At 41.9% G+C, this 13,194-nt stretch overlaps 1 protein-coding gene across 1 annotated transcript in view; it reads right to left on the bottom strand.

The window, feature by feature from the left end:
* galnt17 (polypeptide N-acetylgalactosaminyltransferase 17) overlaps positions 1-13,194 on the bottom strand; it is a 388,163-nt gene that overhangs the window by 122,049 nt on the left and 252,920 nt on the right. Inside the window, exon 6 of the mRNA XM_068010281.1 lies at positions 10,448-10,565. Within this exon, the coding sequence (XP_067866382.1) occupies positions 10,448-10,565 (118 nt within the window). The remainder of the gene's footprint in view (positions 1-10,447; positions 10,566-13,194) is intronic.

Raw genomic sequence — 13,194 nt, forward strand, 5'->3', positions numbered from 1 at the left:
AGGTGATGGAGGCAGAAACCCTCAACTCATTCAAAAGGTATCTGGATGTGCACCTGAAGTGCTGTAACCTGCAAGGCTATGGACCAGGTGCTGGAAGGTGGGATCAGATTGCGCAGCTCGTTCTTTCAGCCGGTGCAGACATGATGGGCTGAATGGCCTCCTTTTGTGCCGTAACTTTTTTATGGTTCTAAGATAGGACATCAGTGTGTTTACAAGCTTTGAATGTCAAGTATCAGTTTGTGGCGATCTGGGTCCAACCTGTCATTTGGATTCAGCAGTGTGTGGGATGGATACTCTGTGATGTCATGACAGTAACATATATTGACAGTCTCCCTGCATTTCAGAGTTTCCCTGGTGGATAGGCTGACGTTTGTACTAAAATCTTTCATTAATTAGAGTCAGCAGAAATGAGATTTAAAACAAAAGTGACCTAATGCTTACCTCTTCCAGCAGCATCTGAATTAGAGTTCTGTGTGTTTGCAGCCCTGACAGAGGTTTGAAGGCATAATCAAAGGGACTGGGGACCCAACCTGCCACATTCACTTTGTGTGTCATACAGAAGTGAAGGCACTTAGAGCATTACCTTTATGCAATTAGGGATGCAATAGCTTATCAATTTAAAAATAAATGTTTTTCAATCCACTGTACTTCTGCTAAGTAAATAGGGCTAAGTAGTCATCTTGGTGCAATATTTGAAAGGATATTTGAGATTATTTTGTTGTTTCAGTAATTCACAGCTCAGGACTATGCCATGATCATTGTCAATGTCACTCTAGATTTGGTTGTCATGAGATGCACCTGGAGCTGATTGGATCTAACATGCCTATTTTCACATCCTTCCTATGCAAATAACAACAAACTACATTTATTATTGTAAAAGCAAAATACTGCAGATGCTGGAAATTTGAAATTAAAAGCAAAAAATGCTGGAAATATTCAGCAGGTCTGGCAGCATGTGTGGAGAGAGAAGCAGCATTAACATTTCAAGTCAGTGACCCTTCACTGACCTGAAACGTTAACTCTGCTTGTCTCTCCACAGGTGCTGCCAGATCTGCGGAGTATTTCCAGCATTTCTTGTTTTTATATTACATTTATTATAGTGTCTTTAGCATAGTAACATGCCCCAAGATGCTTCACAGGGGTGTAAGCAGATAAAAAATTTACACTGATCTAGAAAAGCACCATTAGGACAGATGAACAAATGCTTGGTCAAAGAGGTAGGTTTTAAGTAGCAACTTAAAGGTGGAGAGAGAGAGACAGACAGGCTTTTGCACTGGAATTCCAGCACCTAGGGCCTAGACAGCTGAAGACACATCCCCCAGTGGTGCAGTGAAGGAAGTGGGGGATTCACATTAGGCCAGAGTTGGAGGAAGGAATGCAGAGTTCCGGGAGAGCTGTTGGGTTGGCGGATGTGACGGAGATAGGGAGGGTCGCCAACATGGAGCAATTTCAACATGAGGATGAAGATTTTAAAATTGAGGATACAGTGGATTTCAATCCAATGTAGGTCAGTAGACACAGGGGTAATGGGTGAACGGGACTTGGTAAAGAGGGGAGAATTTATTTTGGTGGTGGATCAGTGCCCATTATGCAGACTGCTCGATAGTCCTTCCGTTAGCAGCCTCACCAACGTTGATTTTTAACCCGTAATTTGTATCGTCATTCCTCCTCACATTATGAAATAGAGAGCAACCTGCCAACTAGAGAATGTGATAAACATTTTTCTCAAAACTAGAAGGCAATCAGTCATCAGACTGAACCCATGACCATTTGATTGTAGTGTGGATATAGGTGCTCTATTTACCATATATAATATTTGGTTCCACTTAGTTATGCTTCATTTAGATGTAATTAAAATTGTCATTCATCCTCGAAACCAGAAACAAGAGGTCACATTGAATCAATGGATCAAACAAGTTAAAATGAAAAGTGGCAGCACTATGTTAGACATAGACTATAACAAAGGAATGCAGATCTAAACAGAAAGTAGAAGATGGCTGGGATTTTCTATTTTGTGTTTTCCACCCCACAAACTTCAGCCTATTCGTTTTAAAGGGTGGAAATTCCAGGCAGGGCAATGCTGAAGTGGAAAATCTCCTTCATTATGCATCCTAATGGCTCAGACTTGGGTATACAGGGCAGATCACATGAAACTCAGAAACAGTGAGAAGGATAGTAACAGACTTCATGTGGACATAGACTGCTGAAATGGGTAGACACGTGGCAGATAAAATTTAATGCAGAAAGTTTGAAGTGATTCATTTTGGTAAGAATGAGAAAATGCTACATAATTGAAATTGTACAATTTTAAAGGGGCATAGGAATATAAAAACCCGGGGATACATGTACACAAATCATTGAAGGTGACAGGACAAGTTTAAAGAGTTGTTAAAAATTCATACCCGATCCTTGTCTTTATTAATAGAGGCATTGATTGCAAAAGCAAGGAAGTTACGCTAAGCTTTTATAAAATACTGGTGAGACCACAGCTGGAGTATTGTGGCCAATTCTGGGCACCAGACTTTAGGAAAGATATCAAAGGCATAAAGAGGCCACTGAGGAAATTTACTAGAATGATATAACGGATGAAAGACTTCAGTTACATGTAGAAACTTGAGAAAATGGGGTTGTTCTTCTTAAAGCAGCGAATTTTAAGGGGACATTTGACAGAAATGTCATGAAGAGTTTTGACAGAGTAACATAAGAGAAACTGTTTTCACTGGCCGAAGGGTCCATCATCAAAGGAGACAGATTTAAGGTAATTGGTAAAAGAATAAGAGTCAATATGAGGATAAAATTTGCCCAGTGAGTTATGATGATCTGGAATGCATTGCTTGAAAGTGTAGTGTAAAGAAATTCAACAGCAACATTCAAAAGGGAATTGAATGAATACTTGAAGTGGAAACATTTGCAGGGCTATGAGGAAAAAGCAGAGGAGTGGAAATAATTGGACAGCTCTTTGGAAGAACCGGCACATTGCCTCCTTATCTGCTGTATCATTCCATGATTCTATGAAACTACTACCATAACATTTAAAGGAAAAGGGAACCGAAGGACATTGTTGTGTAGGGTTAAAATAAAACAGGATTAGAGTTTTTCTTTAAGTCTCACTGCATTGGCCACTGCGCGACTTTCAAAAAGTAGATAAATAAAAGAACTCATCCTCTAGGTTGCATTAACAATAAACTTTTTTTCTTCCTTTCAGGTGTCAAGGAACGCAAGCTCCAGCAACTGATGGGGACTAATGCCCCTCCAGATCCTTCTTCCCCTTCACTTCCCTCTGACCCCACCCCTTCTGATCTGACCCCTTGCCGTGTGTTCACTATATCCTCTGACCTCCCCCTCTCTCCACCTTTAAGGGGCGGCACAGTGGCGCAGTGGTTAGCACCACAGCCTCACAGCTCCAGCAACCCAGGTTCAATTCTGGGTACTGCCTGTGTGGAGTTTGCAAGTTCTCCCTGTGTCTGCGTGGGTTTTCGCCGGGTACTCCGGTTTCCTCCCACCACCAAAAGACTTGCGGGTTGATAGGTAAATTGGCCATTATAAATTGCCCCTAGTATAGGTAGGTGGTAGGGGGATGTGGTAGGAATATGGGATTAGTGTAGGATTAGTATAAATGGGTGGTTGATGGTTGGCACAGACTCGGTGGGCCGAAGGGCCTGTTTCAGTGCTGTATCTCGAAATAAAAAAATAAATAAGCTGTACTCAGCAAAGGACTCAGTATTATCCCCTTATGCCCCCACCTCAATGAATTTCACACTTGGCATGACATTGAGCTCTTCTTCTGTCGCCTCTGCTTCCGGGCTCACTTCTTTGACCAGGAGTCCTCCCCCCGACCAGCAGATCCATTCACCTGCCCCCAGTACTCTCACTGTACCTGGACCCTTCTCCCTGGCCTCTTACCCGCTCTTGATCTTTTCATTGAAAACTGTCGGCGAGACATTGGTCATCTCAATTTCTCTGCCCCCCTCATTCACTCTAACCTGTCCCCCTCTGAACTTGAGGCACTCCGTTCTCTCAGGTCTAACCCCGACATGGTCATCAAACCTGCAGACAAGGGTGGTGCTGTTGTTGGTTGGCATACCGACCTCTACCTTGTAGAGGCTCAGCGCTAACTCGCAGAAACTTCTTCCTACCTCCCCCTGGACCATGACCCCACCACCAAACATCAAGCGACTGTCCACAGGACTGTCAGTGACCTCATCTCCTCTGGAGATCTTCCCTCTACTGCTTCCCACAACCCCGGACAGCCCACTTCTACCTCCTTCGTAAAATCCACAAACAGGACTGTCCCGGCAGACCCATTGTGTCAGCCTGCTCCTGCCCCACTGAACTTATTTCTTCCTATCTTGACTCTATCTTTTCTCCGCTGGTCCAGTCTCTTCCCACCTACATCCGTGACTCTTCTGACGCCCTACGTCATTTTGACAATTTCCAGTTTCCTGGCCCTAACCGCCTCCTCTTCACTATGGACGTCCAATCTCTCTAGATCTCCGTTCTCCACCAGGACGGTTTGAGGGCTCTCCGCTTCTTCCTTGAACAGAGACCCAATCAGTCCCCATCTACTACCACTCTCCTACGCCTGGCTGAGCTTGTTCTCACAATGAACAACTTCTCCTTCAACTCCACTCACTTCCTTTAAGTAAAAGGTGTTGCTATGGGTACCCACATGGGTCCTAGTTATACCTGTCTTTTTGTGGGATATGTCGAACATTCTTTGTTCCAGTCCTACTCAGGCCCCCTCCCCCAACTCTTTTTCTGGTACATTCATGATTGTATCAGTGCCGTTTCCTGCTCCCGACCCGAACTGGAAAACTTTATCAACTTTGATTCTAATTTCCACCCTTCTCTCACCTTTCCATGGTCCATCTCCGACACTTCCCTTCCCTTCCTCGACTTCTCTGTCTCCATCTCTGGGGATAAGCTGTCTACTAATATCCATTATAAGCCCACTGACTCCCACAGCTAAATCGACTACACTTCTTCACACCCTGCCTCCTGTAAGGACTCCATTCCAATCTTCCAGTTTCTCCATCTCCGACGCATATGCTCTGATGACGGTACCTTCCATGACAGCGCTTCTGGTATGTCTTCCTTTTTCCTCAACCGAGGATTCCCCCCCACTGTGGCTGACAGGGCCCTCAACTGTGTCCGGCCCAGTTCCCACACCTCTACCCTTACCCCTTCCCCTCCCTTGCAGAACCGCGACTGGGTTCCCCTTGCCCTCATTTTCCGCCACGTTCAGCATGATGCCACTACCAAACGCATCTTCCCCTCCCTTTCCCTGTCAACATTCCGAAGGATCATTCCTTCCGTGACACCCTCATCCACTCCTCCATTACCCCCACCACCTCGTCCCCTTACCACGGCACCTTCCCCTGCAATCGCAGGAGGTGTAATACCTTCCCATTTACCTCCTCTCTCCTCACTATCCCAGGCCCCAAACACTCCTGTCAGGTGAAGCAGCGATTTACTTGTACTTCTTTCAATATAGTATACTGTATTCGCTGCTCACAATGTGGTCTGCTCTACATTGGGGAGACCAAACGCAGACTGGGTGACCGCTTTGCGGAACACCTCCGCTCAGTTCGAAAGCATGACTCCGAGCTTCTGGTTGCTTGCCATTTCAACACACCCCCCCCTGCTCTCATGCTCACATCCCTGTCCTGGGATTGCTGCAGTGTTCCAGTGAACATCAATGCAAGCTCGAGGAACAGCATCTCATTTATCAATTAGGAACACTACAGCCTGCCAGACCGAACACTGAGTTCAATAATTTCAGAACATGACGACCCCCCAATTTTACTTTAATTGTTAGTTATTTTTTCTTTTTTCTTTTTTCTTTTTTTTTGTGTTTATTTTATTTTATCTTAGTTTGTTCAGTTTGCCTACCCACTGTTTTTTTTCATGTTTGTACTTGTGGCTGTTCAGTTTTCAGTCCGTTAACACCCTATCTGTACTAATGCTTTGTCTTTCAACACACAATGAACATATTGTTTGCCTTTGCTCCATGACCTTCTGGTCGGTTATTCTCTGTGACCTTGTCCTATCAAAACCCTCTCCTTTCTTATCTCTTGCCCCACCCCCGCTTTAATTGCTTAAAACATTTCACATTTCTAATATCTGCTAGTTCTGAAAAAGGGTCACTGACCTGAAACGTTAACTCTGCTTCTCTCTCCACAGGTGCTGCCGGACCTGCTGAGTATTTCCAGCATTTCTTGTTTCTATTTGTGAAACATATACTGTTCTGGGTGTTTGGAGCATTATTTAGTCAGCTTAAGTACCTTAGAGTCCAGTGCATATCAAGGAGGTTGAGAATTGGAAATCTGTGTCTGATAGTTCAAGATCAGCTCATTTCTGTATTTCTGTGGCACTTTTGGTACTTCATACATGATGTGCTGGGAATGCCGCAGGGCCTGAAATGCCACCAGAGAGACCCGCCTGAAGGATGAGCCACAGGAGGCAAGCAAACAGGCAAGCAGAGAGCCACCCAGGAGAAATATTTAAATATCTACAGCTGGCCTCCAATCACATTATGGCCCATCATATGTTGCATCGGCTCCACGCTCTGAAAATTCCTCCTTAAACACTTCATCGCTCCATCACCCCCTTCTTCGATAAGGCAATTTGTTGCTTTTTGTTTCCTAATACAAATACAACTTGTGATCTAAATAAGATTGACACATAGTTGTATAGACTGTCAGCAAGCTGGCTATTAAATTATGACTTGCTAGAGCTATTGGAAGGCTACTGGAGGCTCTTTGATGCTGATGGACTAAATTAAGAGAATGTTTCTTTACACAAGGCGAGTCCCAGCCAAAGTGTAGTGCACTGAGCTCATTGGGGTGCATAGTCGGCCTTGTGTTATTGAACCACATTTCTATCAGCACAGCAGATAATTATTTACTAGATAAACAGTCTTAGAGCTTCACTTGTCAGGAGAAAAGCAAACTAGTAATGATAATAGGAAGGAAATCACTGAAATAATAGAACAATAGGAGTTTGAATTAACTGGCTGACCTTTTAATCCCTGGAACTAACCAATGAAGACATATATTTATTTACCTGGCTTACTGTTGCAAACAAATAATCAATTCTGCTCTGAAAGGATTGAGTTGGCTTCACAGCCTATATATGCTGTCTGCATACATACGATCCTCAATGTTTCATATGTTTATACAAATTGTGAAGCTAATGCCAGCTACAAGCTCAATGTCTCATCAATTAAAGTGATGTAGATTATTAAATGTAATTATGCAGGCATTAAGTGCAGAATATGCAAGTATCCTTGAACCAACTGACCCCATTATTTCTTAGATGGAGAATACTGAAGACTAATTCCAGTATCTGGCCAATCAGGGACCTATCACAGTAGTTGATGGTGGGTTTTTATTATGGCCATTAGAGTATTATACATTGTCAAGTTTGAATGCTCATGCCATAGGGATGTAATTGGATACTGGTAGTGCTGCACACTCACTGGCTCTTATGACTCTGCGGGCATTATCCTGCTCGAGTCGTAACACAGTAGCCATTTTGTATAAAACAAGGTCTTAAAAACAGCAAATTAGATAACTAGGCAAATTAGATAACTATGTTTTATTGTGGGGTAGATGTTGGTACAGATACCAGGAGAACTCCCTAGCTCTGCTTCAAAATAATGCCATTGGATCTTTTACATCCAAATCAATAGGCAGATATGTCCCTGGCCTAACAACTCATCCAAAAGACACCACCTCAACACTCCCACAGTACTGAACTACTGAACTGAAGTGTCAGTCCAACCCTGGAGTGGGGCTTGAACACACAAACATCTGACAGAGATATTAATGCAACCACTGAACCAAGCTGACTCCTCAGAAGCCAATTGTGAACTAAAAATTTGCTGTTTTGTAATCTACTGATGTCCATCAGCAGTACCCAGTTTCTGATTGCACAACTATCCAAGAACATTCTGGATAATGAAGCTCCACAGTCCAGACTAGCGAGTATTTGCTGTAGCCAGCAGTCAAATTTACTGAGCACTTAGCCCACTTTAACAGAAGATCAATAACAAGACTGACGTCTTGGTCAAACATCATTAAAGTATCTGGGATATATATAGCTGCTGCTTTCTGCCCACCATCAATGTGCTTTGATGTTTTAATCAGCAAATTACAGTACAGATAATGAGCTTTGCTCTTTCAAGGAATACTGCAGGCACCTACTAATGAATTCTGATTGCGCTAAATGATGCCCTAATCTGAGATGGTTTGTGTTGATTTATTTTATCCCAACATCTGAACAGTGAAAACAATATTGTAGCCTCATAATTTACACTTTAACACTGACAGCCAGTCATCATAAAACATTCAAAGTCTTTGGTTTACCACGTGGTTTTGTAATCTTAAATCACCGGCTGCCTAAATTCATCTGCTACAGCACAGAGATGCAGTTGAAGGAGAGAATCTGGAAACCATCCAGGGAGGAACTATGACAGTTTGAAATCCATTCACATTCAAAATGTGCTTGTCTCCTTTCTTTGCTGCACCATCAAACGCACAAATGTTCAAGTACTTATGATTAGAATTGTGTTTTGTTAGCCATCTATCGTAAGGGGAAGATCATCATTAAACCCTCACCAATTGTAGGATCATTCTTCTCGAATTAAACAATAATAAGCAACATTCCACTATCAGTTTTCTTTTGAGATCATTGAAGCTTTCCTCCGAGGAGATTCAATTGTTGATAGATTACAACGAGTTATAATGGAGATGTTGCTTATCTTAAGAATGAAGTTAAAAGAAGACACATTCCACAATAAGTGTATGACTTGGTTCAGCTTCACAACCTGTGTATTATTACAGCATATACTGCAATGGATATATTTTTAAAGACTATTTACTGTAAAAGTAACAGTTGCTAAAACTATTCCACTTATGCTCCAGACTGCTCATTATAAACCAGAAATAAACGTTGGCAGTATTAATGGATGAACATTTAACACCTTTCTATGACTTCTACTGTCTGATATTTTAGTCACGGTGTTCATCAGTTTTTAATACTAGGTTACTACCTAAATTAGTAGAGGACGTTAGTTTGAAGACATTAAGGATTCATCCATTGATATCACCAAAAGCAAATTTCTCAGTGCTGTCATCTGGAATGTGTAAAGGGCTGACTCCCCATTGTTGTAAGAAAATCTTGATTAAGTAATCTGTTAAGCAATGAGGTTGTGCAGGGTTCACCTCATATCAGCTAACGTACTGCACCACTCTGAAGATCAGTGTGAAAATAGGTGCATTCATTCCAATACATAGGGAAATCGCTGATGGATTATAAAGTTAAATATTTTTTTGCAAGTCAGTTTAAACTTTCCCGCAAAAGCAGCTTTACAACTATAGGGCAGAAGCCTATTGCACAGCTGAATGTGTGACAGCTATATAACATAAGGTGATCCATAAAAAGACATCCATATTATAAACATTTTAAGGTCATAAATATTTTGTGATCTTGGGTGGCTACCTGCTCGACCCACGTGACTTTCTTCATTGATATCATTGAAGAGCGCTGTGCAAGTAGTAGTCTGCAGCTCCGCCTGCCACCAGGGAACTGACGCATGGCTGCATAGCACTATCCAAATGAATTTCCCTCCCTTTGATTTTATATTTAGAAGCGTAGAATGTACAAATAAATGCAGGGAAAAATTGTTGAACTTATATATAAGTTAGGCCACATTGGAGTACTATGTACAGTTTTAGGCACTCCATTATAGGAAGGATGTCAAAGCCATGGAAATGGGATAACCTAGATTCACAGGAATGAGGGCTTACATTATGAAGAGAGATCTGAAAAGGGAAGTCTTTGTTACTGGATCAGAAGAGGCAAGGAGTGACCTGATAGATTCTTTAAGATAATGAAGGATTATGATGAAGTAAATAGCAGTAGGTTGTTTTTATTGGTTGGCAAGACAGTAATGAGATGACAAAACTTTTAAATAGTCACAAAATGTATTATGGGATGGTTATAAGAAAAATTATTTAAACACAGAATGGATAGAATGGGGGATTTCTCTTATCAGAGCCGATAAATTATTTTAAAAGGGAATTGGATAGTTGCTGAAAAAGAGGAATATCAAAATGTTTGGGAAGTGAGCAGGAAAGTTGCATTAGACGAGGTGACTCTGACAGAGAAAATCACCAACACCGACTTGATGGGCCATATATTTGTTTCTATGGTGGGGCATTCTGTATTTTTAAGCCTGTAACCAACAGGCCACTGGTGTCTTATGAATTTCAACAACAAAATGCAATTTCACAGAAGGTGGTTCGGTATCGTGCTAATTCATGCTTGTCAACGGACAGCAAACTTTCTCGTTAAATGAACCCAAGTCTACAGACTACAAGAAAAAAAATCAACCTTCTTAACAGTTCCTAATTAACAATTTCTAAAGAGGATAATGACTAACCTTAATCCCCAGTTCTATGTTTTCCCCGCCATAAACATCCATTCCAGGGTCCAGCAGGCCGATCTCACCAAAAAACAATCTATTCACCACAAATGAGCATCCAATCATAGCTGGAGTTCTGAAAAAGAGCAGAAGATACATCATTCTTTGACAAAGGGCAGAAGGACTGCCCTCGAAATTACAAACTGATATTTGTCTTAAGAGGTTAGAGGATTTCCTGAAGAAGGGCATTGTGAGATACCTAGAGGAGCATGAAATCATCAGGGCCAGTCAGCAAGACATTCTGGGTGGAAGCCAATGCTTGACAAATGTTTTTGAGAAAGCATCACAGTTTTTGGATGAAGAGAAGTCCATGGACACTGCTTAAATTCAGCAAGGCTTTTGATACATTACTCAGAGAAGCTCAAAACAGGTGGACAGTTTTTGAAGTGGACTGACAACTGGTTGGAATAAAGGAGACAGAGTAGTTATTCATGGAGCTGCATTGGAGTGACAGAAAGTGGCTAATGGGGACCTAAGTGCTGAGACTTTACTTCCAAGCTGTAAACCAATGATTATAAAGTGGGGATACTGACAAAACTATCAATCAAGAGCAGGTTGATAAGATGCAGAGTGATCTAAACAGATTGGGAAGTTGGACTGGGAAGTGGAAAATTTAATTCATTGTTGACAGCGCAAAGAAGTAAGACCGGGGAAGGAGATTAAACAGTGGAACTATAAACTAAATGATGTTAGTCAACAACACGAGAAGGATTTGCAGGTATTGGGAGACAATAATTAGGAACATAGGAGCAGGAGTAGACCATTCAGCCCATTGAGCTTGCTCTGCCATTCAATTAGATCATGGCTGATCATCTACATCAATGCTACTTTTCCGTGCTATCCCCATATCCCTTGATGTCATCAGTATTCAGTTATCCATCGATTTCTGTCTTGAACCTGCTCATTGAGCTTCCACAGTCCTCGGGGGTAGTGAATTGCAAAGACTCAACATTCTCAGTGAAGAAATTCCTCCTCATCTCAGTCTTAAATGGCCTACCCCTTATTCTGAGACTATGTCCTCTGGTTCTAGACTCATCAGCCAGAGGAAACATCCTATCTACATCCACCTTGTCACGCCCTGTAAGAATTTTGTACGTTTCAATGAGGTCACCTCTCATTCTTCGAAACTCTAGAGAATACAGGCCCAGTTTCCTCAATCTTTTCTCATAAGACAATCCAGCCATCCTAGGGATTAGTCAGGTGAACCTCCATTGCACTCCCTTTATGGCAAGTATACCGTTCCTTAGATGAGGAGACCAAAACTGTACACAATACTCTAGGTGTGGTCTCACCAAGGCTCTATACAATTGCAGCAAGACCTCTTCACTCCTGTACTCAAAACCCCTTGCGATGAAGGCCAACATACCATTTGCCTTCCTAATTGCTTGCTGCACCTGCATGCTAGCTTTTAGTGACTCATGAACAAGGACACCCAGGTCCCTTTGGACATCAACATTTCCCAACCTCTCGCCATTTAAGAAATACTCTGCCATTCTGTTTTTTCTACCAAAATGGATCATTTCACACTTATTCACATTATATTCCATCTTCCATGTTCTTGCCCATTCACTTAGCCTGTCCAAAACCCCTTGAAGCCTCCTTGCATCCTCCTCACAACTCAAATTCCCACCTAGTTTTGTCTCATCAGAAAATCTGGAAATATTACCACATCCAAATCATTTATATACGTGAGCAGCCCAAGCCCAAGCACTGATCCTTGCAGTACCCCACTCGTAACAGCCTGCCATCCTGAGGAAGACTTTTTTTAATTTCACACTGCTCCCGACCAATTGAAATTATCTGCATTGGGTGATAAGTAAGGTGAATAGGATATTGGGTCACACAGTGCATTGAACAGAATACAAATGGTACGATGTGATGCTGAGCTTTTACAATGCATTTGGTCATGCACATCTGGAGTAGCGTGTGCAGCTCTGGTTGCCATATTACAGCAAGAAGTTCATGGAACCTTGAAGGTGCAGCAAAGAGTTACCCATTTAACACCTGGCCTCCAACACATAAGCAGTAAGGAGAGACTACAGAGGCTGCTTTTTTGCATCAGAGAAAAGGAGACTGAGAAGGATTTCAGTAGTTGTATTCAGCATCCTTAAGGTTTTTGACAAGTTTAATCCTGAGATATTGTTTACCCTGGACCCAAGAGAGATAAATTACAATGGTGTCCTACTGAGCAGTCTTTACATTTACTTTCAAGTAAAATGAGTGATGTAGTAATGGGCTTTGATATATGTTTGTCCGACAGTAAGTGAATGACAGAGTATGATGACAGGAAGGGACTTCAGAAGCTTATCATATACTCAGCAGTCCTCCTGTCATCCCATTTCCAGGACTCTCTATGGCCTCCTGTGACAAAAATTATGCATTTTTGTCAATGATAGATTATTTGCTGGATTCTTTCTTGCTGATTACAGCGCACAAATAGTTGAAATTGGTTACTGCTGGCTGTTTCTGCAAGAGTATATATTATGGATTGTCTATTGAAAGCACTGATATACATGAGTCATTTGCTATCATTGTCCTTGCATGAAGATTCATCACTCAAAGTGCTTGGCACAAATCAATATGTTTCTGAGGAGGGAGTCAAGCCATTCCATTCAATTACAAGAAGCATGTGAATGGCTGACTATCTAATGTAGTCAAGAAATACAAGTTCCAATTTTAACCTAATCCAGAGGATGGGTCGGTTT

The sequence above is a fragment of the Heterodontus francisci genome, chromosome 30 (assembly GCF_036365525.1).
Source record: "Heterodontus francisci isolate sHetFra1 chromosome 30, sHetFra1.hap1, whole genome shotgun sequence".
Lineage (NCBI taxonomy): Eukaryota > Metazoa > Chordata > Chondrichthyes > Heterodontiformes > Heterodontidae > Heterodontus > Heterodontus francisci.